Raw genomic sequence first — 27,301 nt, forward strand, 5'->3', positions numbered from 1 at the left:
AAAAGTAGTAACACTGTATTTACAAACACTTGATGTAAAAACAAATTGGGAATCTACTGAAAGGCTTAACAATGGAGTGAAATATCAAAACAAAAATAAACGTTCTTTGGATGCAAATTAGAAAAAAAAATGCATTTAAGAGCAAAAAAGTACCAGTAACAGTGACGTTTAGAAGAAAATACAAACAGATAAAATAAATACAAGTTCACAGTAGTAAAACAGCTTGAAAGAAAAGTTCTGTAATAAAAAATGTTGCAAAAAAAAAAGATATAAATTATAAATCATTATGCCATGAATTTAGCAAATCTGATCACTGTACTGTATATATTCACTAAAAGAATGATGTGTTTTTAATTTTTTTCTTCCATAAACTAAACTCCACATTTTTACTACTGGAAATATGGGGGTGACAGACGTCTAGATGTTTTGATTGGCCCAACAATGGTTATCTTTGTAACTCCAGTTCTATGAGCACAAGCAGAGCCCTCCAACTCCACACGATGTGATTTAGCCAAGTAGGACGTGTTCCTAGATCAACATCCACATTTCGGTCCTGGAGCAACATTGAGATCAACCAATCACAGCCCTCTGACATCATCAGTGTGCTGCTTCTGTGCTTCTCTAAAAATTTCTTTGTGGCCCCAGAGACAGTTGTGCTTCTTTTCTTCAGAGGTAAGCTAAGTTTTCCTAATAAAATTGATCAATTTATTAATTCATTAATAGTCAATTTATTAATAGACAACTGAACAAAATCCTTAACTGCATGTCTTTAAGTCATTCATGTTTAATATTTATCCTTACAGACTAGTACCTACCTAGAGCTGTGGCTGTATGAGCTACTAGCAAGTTAAGATAGAATATTGTTCACTAACAATAAAGGGTAAAGATAATAAAAGAGCACTAATTTTGCTGTGGTCAGAATAATTCATCAATAAAATGAACAGGAACATTGTAGTTTTTCTGGAAACAACTTATGATGTGAACATCAGTATTAAAGGACAAGTCTGATGTATTTTTTATTGTTTATATTTTTGTTATTGTCAGCATGGCCTCTATGAAAAGAGCAAAAATGAGTTTCTCTTATGAATAAGTATGGTTTAACTAGCCATATTACATATTAATGACTTAAAGACATGCAGTTAAGGATTTTATTCAGTTTTCTGACTATTAATAAATTAATAAATTGATAAATTCAATTAGGAAGACTTAGCTTACCTCTGAAGAAAAGAAGCACAACTGTCTCTGACTGTCTGGGGCCACAAATAATTTTTTAGAAAAGCACAGAAGCAGCACACTGATGATGTCAGAGGGCTGTGATTGGTTGATTGCAATGTTGATCCAGGAACACGTCCTACTTGCCTAAATCACGTCGTGACTCCAACTCCACAGACTTACCCACTCACTCCTCACTGAGCACCCTGAAATCTACATATGAGAGGGGGTCCTAATGTCCTACTGTCAGGTGGACATCACAGGCAGCATGGAGACATGTGCAGGAGAGGCAGCATCATGTCAACCTTCAAAGGAGATCGTTTCATTTATCGTGTTGCTCTTTCAATCGCTGATAGAAAAGTGGATGCAAGGTTAGAGTACGATGGCCATAATGAAGAGAAACCCAGTACCAAGGAGGGTTGGTGGTCTTGATTTGGCCAAAGCAGTAAATGCAAATTTCAATAGAGCTGTGAGGTGGGAGGAGCTGGTTATGGAAGTTAACAGTTAAAGTGACTTTCACTGCTTGGATAGACATGAAACTCTCCGGGTTGAATCATCAGTAACAAAGATGAATAGCTGCATTAGAAAATATCTGTTTCTTTGATAAAAAGTTGAAGCCTGTGACCATAAAACTGTAAAATGAGAAGTTAACTACTCTCTGTAAGAAACATTCAATTACAGAGCTGCAGCTAAAATGAATTCACTTTCAGATTCTGGATGAATTCAGTAACTACGGTGCTGTTTTGTTCACAACTACAATGACAAAATGTTCTGAATTTGCTACAGCTTTAATTTGCACCTCGTGGCTCAAAGGTATTAAAGTATTTAGAGCCATCCGACATTTCAACCTGATAAAAAACACGATTTCTCAGGAACAAAGTTGAAATAATTAAAACTGGAGACCTACAGGGTTGTTACAGTATCCGGGAGACTCCTGTATTTTTATGTTGAGTAACACTGAGGATATCCTTGAAACGGGTATAAATACTTCTGGTAGCAATGGCTCCTTCCACTTCACACCTCTACGCGCTGCTCTGCAGAGTGAGTGGGCAAGCCTACAGAGCACGTTAGAGGGCTGCGCTTGTGTGAAACAGAACACAAGTTACTGCTGTATTTCATGTCTAACATATAAGACAACACAGCCTTAAATGTACTATGTCACACATACACATAATTATTCAACTGATCAAATTGTTATTTGTCAAGGGTGAAAGGCAGGGGTGGTTGGAAATCAGTGATGTAATCACTGTCAGGATTTTCCCCCCCTCTGGTACTCAAGTCACTTTTTCCCCTTAGTGTGTTCAGTTTCTGTATGCATGTTTAAAATCCTGGTCCGGACAGAGATCCTGCTGCTACCACTGAGGTCTGGGCTTCAGACCGGTGAGTCCTCTCTGCTGAGACGTTCACTCCTCTCTGCCAGAGAACAGGGTTTACTGTTGGAGACAGACGGAGAGACACAGTGAATGTATGAAGCAAACAGTGTATGCATACATCATACGCACGGCGGTTTACCGCAGTCTGATTGGTGAGATTTGATCTGAGCGAGTTTGCTGGTGTTAATTCCACATCTAATGAAGATCTGCTGTTAAGTCCTGAGCCAATATCAAAATACTGTATTGGCTACGACTATTGTATTAGTGTATTTTAGCTCACTTAGTTCTGTCTTCACCAGCTGTCATGAAGGTGTTGTATACAGATCTATAGATTGTAACAGAGGCCAGTGCTTAAAAAAGTTAACAAGTGGCTTACAGGTCTTCATAGTGAAATCATTTTAAACAGGAAAATTAAAGAAGCAGCCGGCTACTTTCAACATGATCGATATGATAAGACATTCATTTTATATACTGGGATTAAGGTTAAGTGTTGTTCCTGACATTAATGTGCTGATTGTGCTCTCATATGTTCAGAAGACATTTTTGATATTTTTACATCTTAACTCACACATGAGGTGGTCACAAATGCCACCAAAAATGACTGGGACATCCCTAGTGTAAGGATGTGTCTTTGAGAAAAGGATGAAAAGTGAGTAGAAATTAATAGAAATGATTGTTCAGAAATGATGACATCTCATCAGAGAATGGCATACAGGTCGGGCCAACGCTGTTGATACACTGAACAATGTAGACACGACCAACCTCATATAGAAAACCTTGTCTAAACCGCATATCAGAGCCAAGTGATGTCATTTTCCTTTTTGTCGCCATGTTTTTTATAACTTTGTCGAATTGGTCAGATTGACCTAATACCTCTATTTGGGGGAAACGTCTGACATTTGAATTTTAACACTGAAAATAACCTGTTTTCATAAACTCTCAAAGTAAACTCAGGTGATCAAAAATGCCCATAATGTAAGATATATATTAATGGATTAAAAAAAACCCACATCCACATTGCCTCTAATTGAACAAAATGATTGGGGAAATGACATCTGATCAGCATGTTGTGTAAAACGTGACTCCTTTGTGAGTTTAGTGTATCTTTAGTGTGCACATCTTGCAGCGTGAACTGTGGGAGTCTAGTGAACACATAACAGCTTCACATAGTCTGATGAAGAGGGGCGGTATGGTAAAATCTGAGCAGCTTGTTGTTGGAGGGACACAGGATGGCTGGTCGTGGACTAAATGATCACGTCAGTGAACATTTCCACCCATTTATCAATGAGGAATGAATGCTGTAATGAAGGGGTGGGTGTCTGGACGCAGACCAAGGACCTGAGAAGCATTTCCTTTTGGTCCAGATCGACTTCTACTGTAAAAGCATAAAACTGCAGCTTCTGAAACAGGTAAAGTTACAACTGCTCTCTTCCATCCTCGTTATCCCGGATAAAGAATCACCACTAAAGACAACTGATTTTAGTCCTCGTCTAAAGGATTTTCCTGTGCATTTTAGTCCGATGCTTCTCACTTACTGTCTCTCTTTCCCAATCCCCATCTGGCAGGGCCTTAGACTCTGAGCCATAGTGTAGCGGAGAGTACACCCAGGTCCTGTCCTCTGGAGGCTGTTTTTACACACCCACCACAGCAGAGGGGGCCAGAGGGACAGAGGAAAGACCAGTGGCACAGAGACAAGCAGCAGGGGCAGGCGGGAGAAAGACACAGGAGATTACAGGAGAAGAAAAGACAAGACAGGAAATGAAAATTAGGGATGCATAAAGGAGGAAATGTTGCTGAGACACATCAGAAAGTGGGAATTTGACAAGTAAAAATGTTAAAAAAGGATGTGTATTAATCCTTTTGGAAGTTAGCATAGAATTGAACACATGAATGTAAATATTGGCAAATAACTGGTTGTACTGGTAAGGAGAAGTGCAGTTAAACATGTAAATATTATAATGGGTGTTACTGACGTGTGTATGAATGATATGTCTTAATGTTTTGCCCCGTTTGGACAAGCTCCTGGCAAGCAAAGTGAAGTGTACAGAGTGAGGGATGAGTCGCTGCATCAGCCAAACAGGCAGGATGAGGAGAGGGAAGCAGGAGGTTGCAGTGACAGTGGGAATGGGAGGAAAGCCAGGATGCCAGGACACAGAAAGCATCCTCAGTCAAAGCAAAACACCAGAAAGGGATTTTTTTTTCCTTCCAACAAGCAGAAGCGCTCTTGCATTATGTGCAGCCACATTGTGTTTGAACCCAGAGTCTAAGCTTTGGTAAATTCCTTCAGTTCAGGTACCAGCCCTTTAAGAGAGGGAAGCAGCTGTAACACGGTATGTTGGCGATGGTGACTGAGGTGGGGGTGGTGTGGGTTGATGCCTCTCTCTCTCTCTCTCTCTCTCTCTCTCTCTCTGTCTCTCTCACACACACACACACACGCTGGAGCTAACACGCTATCCACACAGTTGCAAAGAGGGGTGAGGCACGCTGAGTGAGGAAATAAATGGAAATTTAAAGGAGCAGTGTGTAGGATTTAGTGGCATCTATTGGTGAGGTTGCAGATTGCAAGCAACTGAATACCCCTCTCCTCCCCTTTCAAGCATGTAGGGGAACCTATGGTGGCTGCAAAACTTGCAAAAAAGGCAAAAGGCCCTCTCTAGAACCAGTGTTTGCTATGTCCGTTCTAGGCTTCTGAAACATGGCAGTGCAACATGGTGGGCTCTGTGGAAGAGGACCTGCTCCCTATGTAAATATAAAGGGCTCATTCTAAGGTAACGAAAACACAACAATTCTTATTTTCAGGTGATTATACACTAATTAAAACATACTTATGAATATTATATTCCTGTATATTTCTGCCAATACATCCCCCTAAATCTTACACACTGGTCCTTTAAAAGAAGATGAAAACAAGAGTAAAAGACAGACGCTGTCAAATAGGAAGCTTCCTGTCTTTTGTTTACCCTCCTCCCACATTTCATTGTCTTCACTACGGGGGGTGTAGGCATTGTTTTTAGTTTCACGACAATCACAAAAACACCTGCAGTGAGTAAATCACACAAATGACGACAAGCTGTGGCACTGGCGGCACAGAAAATCTTCTTTCATTAAACAAACAAGCGATTTACATAGGACTAATCTACTCTAATACAACAGCCTCCACTTGCAAGACCAGCACCATCTAAATCTCACTTACTGGCCAACTGGACTCGCATTTCCTCCTCTGTCGGAGTGGAGAAACCACCCAGGTCCTCCCATCAGGAAACTGACAACAACAGCGGTTCATGACATATGGACAAACAAAAAGAGAAAATGAGGTAGAAAGGGACAGAGGAGCAAAGAAAGGTAAAATAAAGGGAGCATGCTGAGGTGAGAATGGAAAAGATTGTTCTGAATGTGTGTAAGCTGACAGAGATACACTGGATGAGTCAGTAGTGACAGATAAGATTCACAAGTCTGGCACCCAGTGGCGGGCCGTCAGGACCAGCAGGGCCTTCTGTGCTGGCCTAGAGACTGTCAGAATCAGACAATTATATTTGTATAATTTAATATATATTTTCATTAATGCTACATATATTTTACAAAGTTCATTCCCTTCAGTCTATTAACGTCACTTCACTGCTACTCTCTCCCTCAGTTGCTCTGCTTCCAGTACAGCTCATAAAAATTAGAGCTTCTATCCACCATGTATTCATGTCTCTTGAGCTTTGTGTTAAATCACTTTATTCTACTCGATAAACCCTACTGTCACTGTGAATATGGGCTGGTTACGTCGAATGACAATAGCTTATAGCCCTGGTGTCATGGTGAGGTCTTTCAAAAGCGGTTTAATTACAGTAGGATAGCACTGAAGGCCTTGGTGTAAAATACACGGCCCACCACTGCTGGCAGCCAATCTGTTTCCACCCCCCCTCTTCAACAATACACTATCATCTCACCACTTTTCATTATGACTCACTAGAGCAATCACAGAACTGGAAAAAACAGAAAGTAAGAGGACATGTTGAGTGTAAAGAAAGAGTGAGAAGTGGAAGTGAAATTACAGAAATTTCAGGACTAGATGGAACAAGGGGAGATGAGAATTATTTAAGAGTGAGGGTGAAATGAGTGAACGGGGCAGAGGAGGATGAAGGAGGGGGAGAAGTGAAGATGAGGGAGAGCAGACAAAAGAAGAAAAACAATCAGATGTGGAGGAACACAAGGTGAAGGAGAGTAGAGTGGGAATCATAAAAAGTGAATGTGGATACTGTTGATAGCGGCTGAATAATTTAGGCACACACCACTCTGAGGAACCTGTGAAGTGACCACACACACACACACACACACACACACACACACACACACAAACCTGTTTCCTCCGTGTCTTAGCTAACTTGAGCAATCACTTCAATCTCACAGCTAAATGATGTGCTCCATTTCCCCAGAGGAGCTACATGGTGTCATCTCATTTATCAAAATTCAAACATGTTCCCTTCACCTTCAATCTATACATACTGTATAATGTTAACCTGACATGCCAGATGGTTTGTTACACAGAACCATCTGAGAAGTCGTCCTTGGCAACAGTTTGGAAAAGGGCAGGCACTTTAAAAAAAAATACTTGGCAGGTGACTGGATGAACCATCTGTCTACCACCGTCTATCAGCGTCTCACCTTGCGATCCAGCTGGATTTGCGACGTTGACCACCGGTGGTTTGGACACAAGTGCATAACATGAAGTCTGAAAAGATGGATTCTCGCATGATCTCGCGAAATCCAGCCGCTTCGCAAAGTAAGTATAAAGTAACACCTTGAAAAAAATGATTCCAACTGAAAGTGTGTCTGTATACTGAACGGAGGCCAACAGGAGAGAATATTTTGTTGTGGATAAACATGTACCCTCGCAGAAATGGACAGAAATCTGATTTGTGTCCTTGCAACTGTGCAGTGTAAACATAAGCAACCAAACGAAAATAAAACAAAGAAAACTTAAAATGTACAGAAAGTCAACTTATGACATATTAATCAAAATACAAATTGAAATGATCCTTCAGTCAGTTTCTTGCAGTACTGGTGCTATTTGCTCTTTCCTCCAGTCATTATAGACTTTAATGTACAAGCAGTAATTACATCATCCATTGATTTTTGTCTGAGAAAATATTGGAACTGCTCCACAATACACAATAAAATAGTTTTTAATCTAGTTCAGAAATTGCCTCTGGTATCTCAAACTACTCTAACTCCTGAAGGATATGAGAAACAATTACAGTAATGCAGGGTGTCATCACACATAACTTTTTTTTACCAGCACCTGAGACATTTATCAGTGGAAAAAGCAGGTTGAGCAGCCATGCAGAGATCTGATTTGTGTGATTTGTGGAACGTCAGAGTGGAGAAGTGATGACAATGATGGCAAAAACAGATGTGGAGCACGGAGGATGATGGGATGACGGGTTGGCTGACTGAGCGAAGCGGTGAAGTGGCTGACAGTTTAAATGTACCTGTCCATACTGCATATACAAGGTATGTGGAGCGTTCATTCCACAGTTTGGATATTTGGCAGCGTGTTAACGGCTGATGAAACGACTTACTTTCACTTGGCCGCTCGCTAGAAGCCACTTGTGACTGCACTGTTTGTGGCGTGTGCTGTGTAGTTACACTTCACACTCCTTCTGAAGCATGAGCTGGGCATCAGCCAGAGCGGGTCAGATGAGAGGGCTGTTAAATAACTGAGGGAGCTCGTTGACTAACCTGTGGGCCATTAGGATTTCTCATGCCACATTAGAGGGTGTTTGATTGCTGATAGGCGACACCCAGTAGGAGCGCAGCCAGGTGGGAACGTTTCTATCTGTAACTGTGATCACTGGCTCCACTCTCCACCCTCCACCTGACACTCATACATTCATGTATAGCTGCGCTTTCAGGCACGTTTAGACCTGCCAACACAACCCGATCTGATGGCGGCCACCTGCTTTCATTAGGACAATCCTGTAGAATGAGCGCATGCAAATTGCTGAAGCTTCAGTTATTATTCACACAAAATGAGCCGCTGAGTGTGTCTGCCGCCTTGAACCCTAACGACTTCACAGCAAAGTGATGGTGCGCATGCTTTTATCACTCTCCAACCACTCGAAACCAGAGTGCACACAGCAACACACTGTGTTTAACTGAATGCACCACACACTGCAAACAAGAACTGCACACGCTCTTATTCCCATACCAGCCTGAGTCTCCACTCGCTTTCTGCCGTCCTGCTGTCAACGCCTCTGTAGGAGAGCATCATACAGCTGACATGGACTTTACAACCATACATACAATGAACCTGAATGTATATAATGGATGATGTAATGGCTAAATAAAAGTGTCAAACTCAAACAGATGAGAAGTGATGGGAGCTCGTCCTAGTCTGACATGTGTTTAGTTTGGTCTTAACAATTATAATATCTTAAAGTATATATATATATGTGTGTGTGCGTGTGTGTGTGTCTGAAGAGGTGATTTACTTACAAAGTAGATATCTGTGATTGGCACGTCATCTTCATCGTCCACTGAAGCCTGGCTGGTGCACCCTGAGCCGGACACCTGGCTGGCTCTGTCCGCCTCCACCACCACCTTGGGACTAGGCGGGGCTTCCTCGGCTCCCCCGGGGGAAGACGGAGCACCAGGAGCAGACAAGGAGGAAGCGGATGCGGCTTCTGGGGCCGACAAAGAGCTGGAAGGTTCTGCGGCAGCATCTGGGGCCTCGGCACCGGCTACTTCCTGAACCTCACTGTGGAGAGGCAGAGGTGGGAATATTAGACTTTTGGTGTTTCATATTATTCTGCTCATAGATATTTACTTTTTTTTCCTATCATGCCTGACTCCCCTCTCATACACACCCACATATACACAGCAGTTATCAACATTAAGAGCCATTAATTGGGTCACTTGCCGTAAGCCACTTTCCTGCAACAGGACAGAGAAACAGGCCCAAGCTATTAGAGAAAACTGGCTCTGACTAAAATTCAACATCTGTGTGTGTGTGTGGGTGTCTGTGGTTTAGCTGCTTAAGCTCAAAGATTTGCCAGCTGGCTGTGTGCTGCCACAATCCTTTATTGTTCCTGGCCAGATCATCAACTATTAGGAAGGATTTAGGCGCATCCACATTGCTTTCTCAGCTTCTGTGTTTGAGCTTAGCTCCTCCAGAGGAAAAGCCCAGCAGTTGGCTGCTGAGGCAAAACAGCCGAGTTGGCATCTCAAAGCGAGAACTGATTGGCTGAATAAATGAGTGGGATACGATGGTGGTTGCCATGCAAAAAGTCTGTCTTTTGACTCGTCTCTCATTTCCTCTAGATGTATCTTATATCTTGTGAGTAGATGCAGATGTCTTCATCTCATATTAAATCAGACTCTCCATCTTTTATTAGCTCTTCTTCACTTTCTCCATTTCCGTTTGCCTGCATTTCTCATTTACTTGTTTTCTTCGGATTGACTGTTTTTCTCTTTGTCTCCCTCCCAGTCTTTCCTCACGCATCACTTTTTTTGCTACTCATATTCTCATTTTGTCCTTCTCTTCCAATCAGTGCCCCCATTTCCTTCTCTCCGCTGTGTCTCGCTCCTGTTTCCTCCATCTATCTCTCCTCCCCCCTCATCCGAGCAGTTCCCCAGCAGCAGGTAAGTTAGACGCTGCTCCGAAGAGTCGGGTCATTCAGATGGTTAATTCAGTCTCCTGTCGCTGTCTCAGCTGCTCTCGCTGCCCCCTCCCTCCACCCGACCCCAGCTCCTTCCAGACCCCCAGGCCATATGTCTAGCCACTGCCTTCTCAGCATCAGACCGAATTATTCAGTTGGTTTCCCCTGGCAACCACACCCTGATCCTTACTAACCTGACCCCAGTTTCCCAGACCCCAATTTCACTTTCAAATGAAGCTGAAAAATCTACCAAACTGGTAAACTTTAATTAAAAATCAGGTTAAAATATGCAAAGAGTCAGGTCATCCCAGCTTTATGGGAGCAGCCTCCAGCCCGCAGGCTTCCTGCCCCACTGCCCTACTTCTACTGGCTGGTTCCCCCCATGTCAGAGCTCCTTTATCCCCATGTCTGCCTCACAGTGTCACCCCATAAAAAGCACACACTGCTCACACACTAAATTCACATGCATGTGCGCACTCTCTCATAACCTAATTACTGTAGATGCCTGCTCATCACTGTGCCTGCAGCATTTATCCGTCCAGAACAGGGGACCCCAGAGTCCATTACACAACTGGGTCAAGCTGAATTCAGTGTTTATGTGTGTGTGTGAGAGACAGGGGATGTGGGCTAATCTAACAGCTGGCTGAGCCCAGGTGAGACACAGGCAGCAGGTTATTTATAGTGCGGCACCAAACTGAGTCATATTGATGATTGGGGTCATGGAGTTCTCACTGCAGCTCTGCAGCTTATTTATCCTCTATTGGGGTCACATGTTCTGTATGCTGAGAGCTTATGACGAGCAAAGAGCACGCTCTTTTTGTCAATGTTAACAGAGAAAGAGAACAGAGAAATAAGGACAAAGTTCTGTGTGCCCCATTTAAGGTCTGTCTGGTGGATGTGGATACACATTCAACATTATGGAAAGTTGTTTCAAGATGTGTTAAATATATGTTGCAATACAAATAATTCACATATGGAGCAATTGTGCTAAAAATCCTAAATTAATTTGTAAAAAAAAGTGTAAGTAATGTTAGTTGTTTTTCGTTATGTCATATGATCTTATACCACTAGTAAGCAAGCACATCCCTCACACATGCTGCACAGCAAAAATGATCCATTTTATGTCATTGAACTTTGTATGAAGCAGTGTCTGAAATTTACTTTTTGAATCACCCGCCAAGGGAACTGGTAGATACAAAAATCATACTTAATTGCTTTTTTGTGTCATTCATTTCAGTACATTTCATTGAGATAATAAGGTATTACTAGCTATTTAATTAACGGTAGCTAGCAGCAGACTGGCGGCAAGTGACAGTTTGGTGGAGAGCAGCGATGTCGAGTAGCTGATTTCCTGTGTAGTGAACAGTGCTGCGTACACTAGGAGCACTCGTCTGTGGCTGGCACTCCTTCACAGACTGTCTCAAGCACTCCTAGAGTTTTGCGGCACTGTTAAGACGCACGTAAAAAACACATATAGTGCGCATGTCTACGCTGTGTGGGGACAAACATGAGTAATTTCCTCCAAGCCATCATACCAGATATTTTATTACATGACTATTTTTGTATAAACATGTACTCGCCAGTAGAGATTTACTCACTGAACGGAAAATCTACCCACATTTGGCGTTTGTTGGGGGTTAATTTTGGACCCCGGTATCAAGCCTTAAAAAAACTTTTAACTTTAATTAAATTTTAAAGTGAAAATCTACCATAAAACATAAAGCACATTGTGCTGTGCGAATAGTTTTGGGCAGTAAAGCCCAACAACAACAACTGAATAAGCTGGAAAACAGAGCACTAAGCTTAATTGATGATGTTATCAGTTGGCCGACTGACAGTAAATTAGTGACCGACTCCATCGTCTCATTGTTTATGTTTGGGATGTTTCATTAAACGACCTTTAAATGAATTCAGGATTTAAAGTTGTGAATCATAAAATGTCTCTGTATCCTCGTAAAATCATGATGACTTCTATCACCGCGTCCTGGGACTTCACTTGCAGATGTTTAGTATGATAGAAAAAAAAATGTGGGTTTTATTGTTTTGTTTCAGTGAATGTTGCCTTAATAATCATTAAACTGTTAATGTTGATAAAGTGACATTACCTTGACACTTCAAGACACACTGATACTTTCTGTTACCAAGTGAAAGTGTATCAGATATACAATAAGTGCATTTATCTCTCTTATGTCATAATTGTTTAGTTTATAAGACTGCATAACATGTTTCGATGGACTGTGGAATATGTGAGTTATTACAATATTGGGAAAGTAATTAACTTGGTTCCACATGGAGTTTGTGTTGTTGCTGTACCTGGTTCCAGGAGACGGCTGTGGAACAGAGATGGTGGGCTCACTGTCGTGTCTCTTCAACTCCACCTCCACCGTGATGGTCTGCTGATCCTCCTCACGCACACGCAGCTCCTCCTGGGTCCTGAACACAAACAAACGGGCGTAAAATAACATGCTCAGAGGAAATGAAACACGAGTGAAAAACACTCGCGGCCACATCTTAGCAACAGGAAGAATGAGCCTACTCATATACACACTGACCTCACATTTCTCCTCTACCCACCTACCACACCCAGACATGTCTAAGGCTGTGAAAACAAGACGCTAGCAAGCCTCAAGATGTTGTAAAAACAGCTGAGTTAACCCTGCTTAAAAAAGGATTATGAAGTGAAGGAAGCATTCATGCTACCAACTCACCTCCCGTCATGGCTGAGGGACTGGGTGTGCCTCCTGCAGATAGAGGAAACAGTGTCAGTACTCTCTGTTTAGTGAGGAAAATAATATGAATTTTCTCTGGGTAAGTTGTGACGAAGGTTTTTACAAAGATTAATCCAACAAAAGCATGAGATATTATACTGCAGACAATACCTGTTAACACAAAACAGATCTTGATTTCACATAAAAATTAAGTAAACTCTGACAAAGTAAAGAGTGTTTTATTTCAGCCCAATGAGATTCTTTGTCAGTGTGTCACTATTTATACTAAACAATAAATTAATATGAATAACATCAACTCGAGTGAATCTATTAACTTCTAACGGCGTCACTGGAATGAAATGACTGTTATCAGTGTTGTTTGTTTGTGTGTGTGTGTGTGTGTGTGTATTAGCACCTGTAGCGGGGGTGCTCAGCCGTGTCAGAGGGAGATCTCTCGGGGATGGACAGAGAAGTGGTGGAAGAGAGAGTGGTGGCGATTGACGCGGTGGTGGCCTCTTCAAATGATGGAGGAGTACATGGAAGATCTGCTCGCCCTAGTGGAAGTACAGAGAGAAAGAGTCACAAAGATGATCATTTATCTCACGTCTGTGGTTTATTAAACGGACATGAATATCACGGTTTCTTTATTAGTTCTTAGCTCTCTTTTCACCTCTTCTTAAGTTCTGCTTGTGTAGTTTTTTGGTTTCCCATGGCAACAGCTACAAGCCTGTTGTTGACTAAGGGTTGGAATAGTGAACTCTAGAGTAAACTTTGGTAAGTTCCTATCATCTGTCCCTGGTTATCTTGGGTTTTGTCACTGTACTACAACACTGTATGAAGGTGTTATTTACCCTCATCCTCCAGCGTTGGGAAGCTGCGAGCTCCTCTCAGGTCGTAGATATTCTCGTCCCTCTCGGAGAGCAGCTGACTGGCTGACCAGGCTGCACCAGGACCGGCACACTTAGGCACCGTCAACGACACGCGACCCTTCTTCGATGGAGATGACTTCAGAGCTGAGGGATAATGTACAATAACACATTAAATAACGTGGGAGAACATGGATGTGTGATACAGTCTGTTGCTGCTGCCGAAATAAAAAACCTTGAATTAAACTTCTATTTCAAAGACGTCTTCTCTAGAGAATCATGAAGGAAATCAAAAAAGCTTTTAAAGGATTCAGTCAACTGAATAAATTTTTAAAAAATGATAACACCAGACTGATGATATCTATCTGTGCAGTGTATCAGGGGGTGTGTTTGACCTCTTAATTAATACCAACGAATTTCTCAACAGTTTTTATATTTAGTGATGTTTAGTATCTGAGACCGAGTCTAGTTGCCCTCGATTCAACCCTGCTTGGATGTTTAATGAGGATTATGAGTTGAAGTAAAAATGAACCTCTTTTTCTAAACTCTCACATTTTTCCTCCCACTTAAGAGTCCCATTACTGGGAATTCTTTCCTCGTGTAAAAACTCTTGGAAAGTGATGCAAAAGAAAGCTGAGCGAGGATCAAATGGATGTTTCTCTCTCAGCACCTAATAAGGCAGTTAACTACTGTATCTGACTTTCCCGTCATGGCTCATCAGTAAAAGAGACAAAAGCCCGGCATCTGACATTTGTGTCTGCGGCCCACACGGCTCTGTTTGACTATGTAAGGCAGTGTCTCAACGTAAAAAGTGAACTCACAGGAACTCTTCTTGAAAACTGTGCTGCTCATGAACTTGAAGAACCTATCAGCGTAGAAGCCGGGCCGGTGGACGGACACGGTGTCCTGAGGGAGAGACAGAGAGATTAATAAGACAAACAGTGCATAAATAAAATGATCAAACCAGTGCTTATAGTGGATTAAACTGTCTATTAGTGTCCCATTTCAATAATTCTTCTCTCTGGGTCAAACCACTAGACAGAACAACACACACACACACAAAAAGACACATGACAGACAGAAACACAGTCAGACAAGGCTACAGACACGTCTCTTCATTATTTATGTTCCAGCAGACTGAGATCACGCTGCCAGCAGACTGACAGATGACACTTGGTGTTTGGTTCAGGCTGTGAGATGGAAGGAGGAATAGAGGAGACTGAGCAGCTCTTGTCTATGCGATTATTATTAGATTTCTGCATCAGCATCACTGGACTTCAGTATGAGTAACATCTCTGGATGCATTCACCTATCTGAGCCAACTGTATGTAATGCAGAGGGAGTGTGGAAGACCCATATCAGCAGCAGCAGTGACACACAGGAGGCAGATATGTGGTTGCTCTACCAAACATACAGTATCTTGCACATGAGAGTGTTTCAGAGTGGGAGAGTGGAGTGAGTCAAGACAAGAGGAGACTGATTCTATCTGACGAGGAGACGATGATGAACAATGTAAACTCCCGAGTGGATGAAGGGATGTGAGGTGCTTTAGAGCTGAGGGATCTGGAGGCGAGAACACTAACAACATCCCTCTGTTAGTATTGATATTGTCAGGCAAACATACTGTATATCTGCTTGTCTGCAAGTCACATTTGTAAACGATAAAGTGATTTCTTATTTAAAGGGAAGTTGATGATTAGTACAGTAGATTAGTTGATGGAAAGAAAATTAATCGGTCTGATCAGAGTAATTTTTCAAGCAAAAATGCCAAATATTCTTTCATTACAGCTTCTCAGATGTGATGATTTGTTGGTTTGCTTTGTCATATATGACAGTGAATTGAATATCTTAAGGTTTGTGGCTTTTGTCAGACAAAACAAGCAAATTGAAGACATCACTATGGACAGTGAGAAATTGTGAATGGCACTTTTTGACTGTTTTTTTCAGCATTTCAAAGACTAAATGATTGATCGATTCATTGAGAAAATCATCAAAGTTGAGACAAAAGTCTTGTGTTTGTTTTCCCCCAGAAACCATGTGTTGCTCTCAAAGAGGATCTTCCTTCATAAATCAAAAGGATTTCTCTTCTTGCTGTAGTGAGAGGGTTAAACCTGTTGGAACATGTTCATGTTCCATCATCCTTTCACTTGTCCTGCCACAGGGCATTTTGAGAGGCTTTTGAGGTTTTAACCAAATTTATGCTAGAAAGACAGTGGTCCTAAAAACTGTCTTCCTGTTTTGTGCTGTAAATCAAACCTACTTTGTGTCCTTAAGCAAATTGTTGTAGCAGATCCAGTGAAATCAGTCCTGGCAGCACACAATGAAAAAAATATTGTGTGTAGGCTGGTAGGAGCTGCCAATCTTCATGGCTCTGGTCTTGTTTGTTTATGGGAGTATACTTATGTCTCAAAATTAATGTGGTCATGATTTGTTGATAGTAAAATGAAGCCTTTTGATGTCCACATATCTTTCAAAGGGATATTCAATCATTCATATACTGTAAATAGCTTTCAATTCTTTTTTTAATTCTGTTTTTAAAACAATCACAGAAGGGAGAACGTCTCTCTCTGTTATACACACCAACATCAAAAATGTTCACAAAGCTGAATTGTTATGAGCTAAGTGATGGTTAATCTTCATATAAAAAGCAATGAGGATGAACTTATACTGCACGTATAAAGCGATATTAAAATGTTGGCTAAATTAAAGACAACTGTGACTTGTGATAGGTGTATAATTCACATCTGAGTAATCTGTAGCTCTTTGCCTCCAGCTGCCCTCTAATAAGTGTTAATTCACAAACACACCCGCGGACATTAATGAGTCTAATGTGAGACCGGCTCACTGTGAATTCATCAACATCTGTATGAAAGAAGGGCCAGGAGGATATTCAGTTTTAACCACACAGGTTGAAAAAGAGGAAGTTGGACAGATGAGTTGAAGAGATGAGCTGACAGAGATGAAAATCCACATAGACAGACATGATGTTCTTCAGTTCAAGCCAATGAAATCTGAAGCTAATAAAAGTCCTCAAAGATCCAACAACGAAGAAAGCTTGAGGCTACAGTTCATCAGATCTGACACAAGCTAAATGTAACTGTTGTTCCTTTGTGAGACGACCAGACTGTATATCTGAACAAAACAACATCACATGTCTGGATAGTATAATAATATAACATAAAATGACAATATCCACATATTTAAGGCAAAATATTTTATATTATTCTATTGCCTGTTTAGAAAAGAGTGAATATGCTTTTGCTGAAATATACAGTACGCCGTGTATAAACTCATTTGTGTGCATACTGTATGTTCCTGTATCTGATTGGCTGTGTCTCTATATCAAGAGCTATTAAAAACTCACCCCGTCGTGAACCAGAGCTTTCCACGTGTGCTCCAGTTTCTTGATTAGCCTGCAGAAACAAAGAGAGGCAACGTTTAACACAGTGATGTTAAACACGTCTTATACACTCAGGTCATATAAGCGAAAGCCTGCAGGCTGGTGGACCTTAACTGTGCTGTCTGAAGTGATTAACTCCTTCCAGTGTCTGTTACTGTATGTACACACAGCTATTAGACTTCATCTCCAGCCTGTGTCACACTGTGAGATATATAGTTCATGACCTGTGGCGACTAAGTGGTACGACACGACGATCACCTGTAGGATTGCAAGATGTCGATGATTCCGATGTAGAGAAGAAGTCTCTCCCCTTTTCCGTTGACAGCTGGGATACCGCCCATCCTGAAAGGAAAAGGCCAATAAAAAGAAAATGTAAAAGTCCGCCATGCAGGAGGAAGACCAGGAGAGAACAAGAGAGTTTTATCTGATTTAATAAGAGACTCTGTGAATCCTTCTTTCATGAGTCAAAATTTTCATCTAAACCAAATTCCATTGTTCACTTTTTAATTTTACACCTTGGTGTGATATTAAAGACTACTGATTATTTTAATTTTTGCTTAATTCTTTAAACCAGTGAGACCCACATCTTGTTATTTCAGCAAAGTGTGAGACATTTCGCTCAGACCATAGATGCAAAATGTTATTCATACAGTAAGTATTATATATCAACTGAAATGTCAAAAAATATACATTTGTTACAATAACTGATCATTAACTCTTCTCTCAATGTATGTTGTAATGATCTAACATTACTGCAGCAGGCAATTTGCTATTGATACACAATCAATACTTCCTGCAGGTGACTCATAGTAAAACCTGCCCAGTGTAGAGAATTGATTAAAGTTTTTATTATGGAGCAGCAGCAGGAAGGGTTCAATATTTGCTAATTTTTCACCATTATTTTGTATCAACAGATTTAATACATCACCATTTTTCTCATCCCTTCTGCCAGCTAATCTACTGCATTTGTTGGACATGAATATCCTGGTTACATGGCTGCTCTGGAGTGATTCATCTGTCTTCACCACCTCTGACAGTTCAAAGTCCTGTTAAGCAAATATCACAGACAGGGTCGTGCAGAGATCAATTCTTGATCCAATCCTTCTGTCACTGTAAGTGCTCACCTTCGAGCGAATAATCCATGTGGCCATAATCACTGTGTTTCGCTGCACTGTGAAGGTGCTGATAGCCGGCTCTACTGCATTTTTCTAAATTTGTGACAGAAAATCTGATATAATTTGATCTGTTCCTCCCAACTGAGATATTTTTACCAGAAATGTTGTGAGAATCTGTTTGTGACAGTAAGGCATTCCTATTTCTTTCACGTTAAGTGCATACACAGAACTTGGATCTTTTTTTTTTTTTTTAAATGGTCAATCTCGTTTAAACTAAAGCAACTTCCTTTATTCCTGCCCCTGTCAAAATTCTGCCACAGTCTTAATTTTATAGCTTAGCAGTTTTTGTCCTCAAATTGTACTGTCAACCTTTTAACCCACACTGAACCAACCCACGCAGCCGGAGATCCTCTGGCACAACACTACTGACTGTTTGACAGGCAAATCTCAAGTTTGCCGTCAGGGTTACTGGAACGTGGAGCGAACTTGCGTCAGTTCGTTTTACAGGCTTGCTTTCATGCGACAACACTTCTCACCCACTTCTCTTGCCCACAGTCTCTCGTCTCGGCTAAACTCACGTGTCGTCAGTGTCAATGGACCCTCCGCAGGCGGCTCCTCCCTGGATGGACTCCATGGCTGTGGAGTAAAGGGCCTTCTGCTGGGCTACGGGCCTTTTCTCATCACTGCCGCCCTGGGAGCCCTCCATCTGCCTCTCCCTCTCTGCCTGGTCCATGTTGTGAACCCCGAGCAGCAGGCTGTAGTCCATGATCTTAAAGCTTTCCAGCACCTGAACACGGGACACACACAGACAGATGTAAATGTACAGTGATGACAGACTGTAAATCTGGGTGGAAGCTTTTATCCAGAGTGCATAACAGCGTCAGCACCAGAGGAAGTCAGAGCTCTAACACTGGGGATGTTAACGCCATACACAAGACACTCAGCTATACACAGGGATGCACAATAACTCATGAACAATGTATAAGAGCGAGTGTGTGTGCGCGTACACTCCCGAGAACATGCTCTATAAATATAAACGTGAGGTAGTGATTTACAAGACAAGGGCAGGCCTGCTACCAGACCAGACAGCTTGTTAAATCGTTTGCTTGTAACAAAGGTCAAATTTATAGTGAGGGATCCTGAGAATGCCAACACTCTCATAAATAGCTTTCTCCTCTCACTACCTTCCCCCCATCAACCTCCCTCCATCCACGATCCTCTTTTATTGATCAGGCCACCACAAGTATTCTGGTTTTTCCAACTTTTTTCCATTTTCCATCCTAATTTTCTACCTCAACTTTCAACGCTATGTCTATTAATTTATCTCTTTTTCTTGGGACGGTGAATCGTGGCATTGCTTTATCTGTCTTCATCTGTAAACTACGCTCGCCATCTCCTCCCTCCCTCTCATTCTGTCTCACCAGGCAGTCTCTCTGCAGGGTCTTGACCAGCGCGTTGTAAGTGTCCTGATCCAGCATCAGACCGTCCTGCAGGTCCTGCATGAAGTCGAGATCTTTGAACGTGGGCCTGGCCTTCTCTCTCTCCTTCTTGGATGCTCGCCTCTTGTAGGTGGAGCCCTTCAGGTCGTATTTGAGGTGCATGCGGACTACTCGGGGCAGGACGTTGTTCATCACCACCACACGGATGTTCTTCCCGCCTGACTGGACACAGTAGAGGCCGAAGAACTTGGGCAGCAAAGTGCGAGGGTTCTGATTCAAGTTCTGGAGAAGAGAAGGAGAAAGTAAAAGATCTTTAAAGGTCTGATAAATTGGTTTTGAGATTGGTTTCTGGTGCTGTGGTTTGACAGGATGTAGGTCAAATGTAGAAAAATCTACAGTCATATTTTACAAGGTAGAATTTTTCTACATGCCCAAGAGCAAGATGTATAACAGAAATTGGTTTTCACACTTGAAGGGAAGAGAAAAAGTTGGGATTTTGATATAAAAAAATGTGAAAATGCTCTTTTCTGGTGTACAAAGACAGACAGCAGAACAACACACCCAGGAACATGAGCAAAAAATGTGTTGTTGTTTTTTTTTAAATTTCGTGGGACCTTACAGAAATGAAAAATATGTGAGAAATAGGACAGGCGGTACATGTTCTGCAAACAGTTGATTGATAAACAATACAGGATTTTCAGTATCCACACTTACACACACAGTTACACATCTGATCACACCAGGATGCATTACATAAAAGACAATATAATACAGCCACAGAGCATGAGACCAGAATTAAACAAGGACTGCAGGAAAGAGAATGCAGCCTTAGTATGAGAGCCAAACTTTATCACCCATTTCAAAGTTCCTAAAAAATGATTAAAATTAATGTGAAAACTGCAACTCTGATGATCTACCAAGACTTTTTCTTGGATTTTGCTAACTGGTTAATTGCTTGAGTCATTTTTCAAGTAAAAAAACATTTTGTTCCATCTTCTCAAAACTGAAATGTGCTACTTTTCTCTATTTTATATCATTTTCAACTGAATATCTTTGGGGTTTTGAATTGTTAGCTGGAAAAAACAAAACATGTGAGGATTTCATTTTGGACCTTGGAAAGTGTGACGGGCACTTTTTTATTATTTTCTGCCATTTTTTAGACAAAATAATTAATTGGTAAATCAAATGAATAACTGGCATTATAATCAATAATTAATTAAAATTATTGCTATTCTCAGACTCAGACAGACCTCGGAAACAGTGGCATGTCATGGTATTAAGTACAAACAGTAGTGACAAGACATGATTCTGTCTTTATTTGACAAAATGCTTTTCCCTCCATCACCAATCTGTGCTGAATATTTCAGTAGTCAATCCAAACAAATGAGGTTAGTCAGGCTGGGTGCTCAGTTAAAAACCTGCTTTGACCTTGGGACCTGGGCCAGCTCAGTCCCATTAGAGAAATGAGAGCTGGAAGACAGAGAGAGAAACAAAACTCTGGTCCATATATAGTGAAAACACACTGCAATCAGGAGTAGAAACAATAACAAGAGGAGAGAGAGAGAGAGAGAGAGAGAGAGAGAACAGAAGAAAGACAGACAGACAGACTGAAGAGAGATGAAGGATGAATGTGGAAGTGTGGCTAAAAGCCTGAGCAATTGTGAGACACTTGCTGAATGACCTTCAGATGAGAGAAACTGGTAGAGAGGCACAGCAGCATAATGATAGAGTGAGATCGCAGAGAGAGAGAGAGAGAGAGAGAGAGAGAGAGAGAGAGAGAGGAAGAGAGAGAGAAAGAGCATCCTCTGCCCTCAGCCACACACGACCCTTCTGTCAATGTTAAGAGGGCAGAGCGGTGATGAGCCAACAACAAAGACACGTGAGAGAGAGAGGAGAGAGAGAGAGAGAGACAGAACGCGTACAAGTATGAAAGAAAGGCTGGATTAAAACAAGAGGCCTTAGTGATAGATAACGGAAAACAAATTACGCTGAGAGTGAGAGTGTCACAGCAGCGGCGGGAGTGATGAGACATTAAAACGTGGGGGTGGATTGAAAGACTAGGCGTATAATAGAAGAGAAAATACACAGAAGGGAGAAGTGGCAGCCTTGGAGTCGGTTACATCACTGTGATCTGTATGCTGCCCAGAGCCACACTCCTCAGCCAGCCCTCTAACAGCAGCCAGTCAGCTGTAGAAGACATGTGGAGCTCCACCAATGACTGCCTACGTGTTTGCCACAAATATAGACGAGCTTGTGAAATGAAAACTACATTATGCTGTAGTTACAAGCAGGGTTTTTGTGTTTACTTTATTATTTCATCACATTTCTTGGTTTTTGTGAGTGTATAAATCTGTGCTTTTCAGTCTGTGTTGGTCTTGTCTTTCTGCGCCATTCTGTCAGCGAGCCTGTCTCCTTTCCTTAATCCACCTGCCTCTGGCCTCGGGCTATAGCCGTCCCACATGAGCCTGAATCTCCCTACTTTCATTAAACCACTGGAATAGACCAATTATACCTGCAAAAATGCTTCGGAGCACAAGCAAATGATGGAAAATGTCACGGTAAATGTGCTGAGACTTTAACGTCCCTAAATGATTAAGTGAATTCCTGCAGAGGTCTTTGGCCATGGCTGTCGGCCACACGAATAAACACACGGTCATGGGCCGTGAACCTGAGAGGCTGGAGCAGTAGCATGGTCATACATGGAGCTGTTGCTGGTTGAGTTCATTCAGAAAGAGCCTGCAGACTGTGGAAAGGGAGAGATGAGGGCATTGTTGGTGCAAGTCATGCTTTGTTAGGCTTAAGTACAGTACATCCGGCTACTGAAATACACATGGCCATTACGAGAGCGCATGGCCCGAGGTCTCAGCCAGAAATGATAGAGCTGTTACGTCTGCTTTATATGAAAAGGACGCCACCCTTGGAGATTTCCAGGGTTTTAATATAACACTGAAGAAAACATCAGGAAGGGTTGGCGTTTAAATGAAAGTGTGAGTGATGCATGTGTTGCAGCGGCTTCCTCTGCACAGTCATAATGTCCTCCTCTTTGTATATATGTGAGAGCATGAACCTTTGTGTCCACTGCACTATGTGCCTTGATAACCCTGTAGTTGTTTTGTATATGAACAAACAGCACATGTTTGGATGTTCAGTATTTATTCACCATGTATTATTCTATCTGTGTGCAGGCACATGTGGCTGTGCTTGTATGCATGTGTGATGCAAACCATGCAGTGAAAAGGGCAAAAATTACTGAACCTGAAAGTAAGTATAAAGGCCAAGTAAAAAAAAAGAAAAATCAACTGTGTTAAAGGCCAATACGGTATAAGTGAAATGCTGTGACAGCTTTTTGATTTCCCATTTAGTCTGCACAGACATTGAAGGTTTTCATCAAAAGCAAAGACGAACTCTGTTGAGTACAAATTTTTCAAATTATTCACGTTTTAGAAATGCTGTCAGAGAACATCTTGTTTACATTCCCCACTCATAAACCTTAACTGCACGCGCACACGCACACACACACACACACACACACAGAGTCTTTGCTTACCATGTAGTATCCAGGCAGCAGTTTCTGTAAGAATTCAGCCTCCTTGTGCATGACAGTCTTGATGATGAACTCATCGTCCTTCGTAAGATAGAAGACTGATCCGCTCGCTCCAGGATTGGACAGCTCAATCAGGGGCTCATTACATAGGGAGTACTGCAAGTAAACACAGAGAGACCTATAAACACATGACACACCTCTGGCTCTTGCATTGTTTTGTTATTTAAGGAACAATTGAACAAATACAGAAAAACTATGTGTTCATTCTGAACAGAATCTCGTGTAAAAAAAAGCTCAAAAAATAGGCAAGAATAGAAGATAACACCGAGGGTTTACCACAATAGCAATGTGATGACAGTGTAATGTAATGCTGAGGCCATATTCATGATTATAGTGTAGAAAATAAACAGAGTACCAATCAAATAGTTCTCCAAGGAATCCACATGAACTGTTTAATCAAAGTAAATTCTTATACTAAATAAAGTCAATATTTTAGATTTTTGCAATATAGCCAGTGAGAGGTGAGAAGATGGGACGCCAAACTACTGCAACATTAAATAGTAACTCTTATCTTATGATACAACTCCTCTGAAACTCCCTGTTGACAATAAATCATTGAAGTATGACATTCTCCCTACAGCCTGGATCAAAATATGTGAATTAAGAGCTGACGATGAGATTCTTTTCAACCATGGAGATCAAACACAAACATCAGCATGTTGAGACACACACACACACTGTACATTATGATACAGACCATAAAATACATCTAACACACAGAGGTGCACTCAGGTATGTATACAGGATTGAACATAAATACACATTGGCAGGATTATGAGTAGTTATTAAAGGTATGACGCAGGTAAGAGAAGGTGGGTGAGAGACAGAGAGAGGAACAGGTACAGTGCATGATGTAGTACGACAGAGGTAGTGAGGTGGACACACACACACACACACATATAAATGTCAGCTAACAGCTTTTGAATTGCAGCTCCTGATAATGAAATGGTTAGCTCAGCTTATTAGCATCTTCTCTCTCTTTCTCTCCACATCTTTAAACCAAGTAATGACAGACACCATTTTTGAAATAGGTGAAGTTGCCCCCTCCTACTTTCTGCTAATGGCTCACTTTTCAAACATCCCCCTCGGAAGATCCTGACATTTAATTTCGTAACCTTTTTTTTTCTCCACATCAAAACACAGCTGAACAGGGTTAGAGGGAAAATGTTCAAAGGGGATGGCTGAGTAGAAATGGTAGCGTGTAAACGGTAGCAACAGCCTTTTACAGACATTTAACAGCAGGGACAGTCTACTTGTAGCCATGACTAAGCAACATTAAAGGTGCTCAGGTTGATTTGAGAAATTTAATGAATGAATTCATTGACACTGACAATTCTGTTAGCACCAAATTCCTGCAGTAACTATTTATAATTGAGACAAAAAGGACTGCTTAACAGACTACTTAAATAGTGCGGTGTGTTTAAAGGTGCCCTGTGGAGTTTTTTTTCTAAACAAATGAAAGTTTTGTTTACATTTATTGTAACTCCATCAGAATGTATTGTGTCTAACAGACATGTTGAACGCGTTTCCTTCTTCATGAAACACTTGCATAGCTGATTTTTTTATGTTTTAAATCATACATTGTTTGTATCCATGTTTACTAGCTGGCAGTCTTCTTCCTTGCTTTTGTTGGTGCATTACCTCGTTTCATGTCGCTTTACTGCCACCAGCTTTCAATCAATAGTGTGAAACCAGCGGCAGACTGTGAATCTCGCAGCCCATGTTTTTTTGTTTCCACCTGCCTGCCTCTACTGGATCCTACTTAAAATCCTGGTTACACCCAGAGCAGAGTGCATGCCAGACATGTTCAACATGAATGAATAAATGAACACAGTGCTCAGCTTAGCCCAAACACCTCATTAAGACCTCAATGGAAACTTTGTAAAAGGTAGACTAATTGATTTTGGAAAGGCATGGAAATAACCCAGAAGCCCAGAACCTGCTTCTACTAATGTATTAATGATTTTTAAATTCTCCTCCTCCACAAGGGTTCTGGGTTTAACATCAGCTAGAGAGCAGCATCTGGAAGAGATTTGGTGGCTACCTCAAAAACTTGTCACAACCTGAATCCTCTGATCAAGTAGACCAATTTGATTCAATTAGAGCCCTCTGTGATTGTGTATTTCTAATGTTAACATGAGCAGAGAAACACTTGTCAAGCTACTGATGCATTAAAGGTAAGTGCACATAGGACACATATAAATACTGACTAAGCAGTGTAAGTATATGCTGCTAGACTGCTCAGGGCAGAGCGATGAATCATGCAGCCTCAAGGTCCGCCATGCTGATAGGGAGCGACAAGCTGCAGACCGTCCTTCCCTCTCTACAACCATCCTTTCTCCTCCACTCTGCCCTCTCTTGTGCCTGTTATCACAGCTGTTATCTACACTTCTCAAGCAAATCTTTATTCATTATTTTTTAATTATCTATCATATCTATCATATCTATCAATGCATTCAAGACCAGACTGAAACATGTACTAAAGACCAATCAGCTGTGTGACCACTGAGACACACAGCTGAGTTTAGTTTACGTTGTTTGTAATTGACATTGTGGGTGTATGAGATGTGCTGTGTGTAGCTTTGTATTTTTTTTTGTTTGTTTGTTTGTTTGTTTTGTTTTTTGGTTGTTTTTGTTTGCTTTTTACTGTTTGTTGTTGTGCTGTTGTATGTTTTTTGTTGGGGACTACAGATGCAAATTAGCTTCAAGCTAACTCAGGTGCAGTGCATCTTTAATGTTTCAAACTGCACGCTGTCCCATTCAATAAATAAATCAATCAATCAATTTTCAGTCTTTGAATCTTTCTATTTGTTTACCCTTTTAAATTTGCCAGCTGAATATATCGTTTACATTCACTTAGTGTCATAGTTCCAATATGACAATATCCTGATGACCAAACAACAATCATCTGGTCACTTTATTTCATTTAATTTGGAGACACAGACTGGTACAGTTATAATCAAGTGACATGCTGAATCTTACCAGATAGTCGTCCGGCCTGATGCCAAACAGTTCTCTGAAGTAGCGGAAGGCCACGGGAGCGTATGTTTTAAAGCGGAAGTCCGGGAAATGATGAGCTGGAGTGAGGTTGCTCCCTTCACTACAGTACAGAACAACAACAGAACATGTAAGACGATGAGATGATACCCACATTCATATCTTCTCCAGTGAATATCAAAAAGGTAGTCAATGTAAAACTCAATTCCAGCAACAGAAGTGTACTGCACATATGTTTCAGGGTAGAGACCTGGGGAAAAAGATGCTCTCCACCACGTAGAAGTCCTGCATCAACACATCTCTCTCAGGCTTGGAGCTCAGGTTGCCCACTGTGTAACCGATGCCCAGCTGGATGGCACCTTTCAAGGCAGAGGATGTGGTCTGCAGAGGAGGTGGGGGGAGACAGAGGGTGATGTGGTGAGTTAAATATATCATTAGCTTGTAATGGTGTAGCAATGTCACCTACAGTTACAATTTTAGTGTCCACTTGCAGTAAAAACAGTGACTGTGTGACTTCAGTAACAAAAACACACAGTTTTCTGTCTCCGTTTCTCCATATGCAAAATCAACTCATAGGTCTTGACATGTTTAAAACCAGAAAATACATCACAGCACAGCCGTGTACTGTCCGCAGTACCTTCTTGTAAGTAGTTTCTCCCGATGCATCCACCCCTCTGTGGCCAATCTTCTTTCCCTGACCAGGCAGGCCTGAGGATGAGGGCATCTGATGAGAGAGAGAGAGACTTGTGTTTATGGGGACAGGAGGGTTTGCACCTGTTCATTAATAGTGATTATTCAAATATGGAAAGATTGGGACAATATGAATACATTAGAGCGATATCATGCTTTGATCTTGTCTGGTGGTTTTCACTGAGCAGACCAGTTGTTCATTTTGAAGAAAAATACAAACTTTGGTTCATCTGTTTTAAGGATCTTTCATT

The 27,301-nt window shown here is 41.4% G+C and overlaps 1 protein-coding gene across 3 annotated transcripts in view; it reads right to left on the minus strand.

Moving 5' to 3' along the window:
• Positions 1 to 707: 707 nt before the first annotated feature.
• pip5k1ca (phosphatidylinositol-4-phosphate 5-kinase, type I, gamma a) overlaps positions 708 to 27,301 on the minus strand; it is a 46,919-nt gene continuing 20,325 nt past the window's right edge. The window contains exons 3-18 of one of the 3 annotated variants that reach the window (XM_042415914.1): positions 26,998 to 27,084; positions 26,611 to 26,741; positions 26,346 to 26,463; positions 23,307 to 23,459; positions 19,742 to 20,041; positions 18,899 to 19,107; positions 17,464 to 17,547; positions 17,170 to 17,218; positions 14,627 to 14,711; positions 13,791 to 13,952; positions 13,355 to 13,493; positions 12,940 to 12,972; positions 12,545 to 12,664; positions 9,069 to 9,330; positions 4,121 to 4,210; positions 708 to 2,645 (exon numbers count right to left, since the gene is read on the minus strand). In XM_042415914.1, the coding sequence (XP_042271848.1) occupies positions 2,643 to 2,645; positions 4,121 to 4,210; positions 9,069 to 9,330; positions 12,545 to 12,664; positions 12,940 to 12,972; positions 13,355 to 13,493; positions 13,791 to 13,952; positions 14,627 to 14,711; positions 17,170 to 17,218; positions 17,464 to 17,547; positions 18,899 to 19,107; positions 19,742 to 20,041; positions 23,307 to 23,459; positions 26,346 to 26,463; positions 26,611 to 26,741; positions 26,998 to 27,084 (2,025 nt within the window). In that variant the 3' untranslated portion in view covers positions 708 to 2,642. Of the gene's footprint in view, positions 2,646 to 4,120; positions 4,211 to 8,781; positions 8,828 to 9,068; positions 9,331 to 12,544; positions 12,665 to 12,939; positions 12,973 to 13,354; positions 13,494 to 13,790; positions 13,953 to 14,626; positions 14,712 to 17,169; positions 17,219 to 17,463; positions 17,548 to 18,898; positions 19,108 to 19,741; positions 20,042 to 23,306; positions 23,460 to 26,345; positions 26,464 to 26,610; positions 26,742 to 26,997; positions 27,085 to 27,301 lie in introns of all 3 variants that reach the window. The other 2 variants (XM_042415915.1, XM_042415916.1) reach the window with 2 other exon arrangements.

This window comes from Thunnus maccoyii, chromosome 7 (genome assembly GCF_910596095.1).
Source record: "Thunnus maccoyii chromosome 7, fThuMac1.1, whole genome shotgun sequence".
Taxonomy (NCBI): Eukaryota; Metazoa; Chordata; class Actinopteri; order Scombriformes; family Scombridae; genus Thunnus; species Thunnus maccoyii.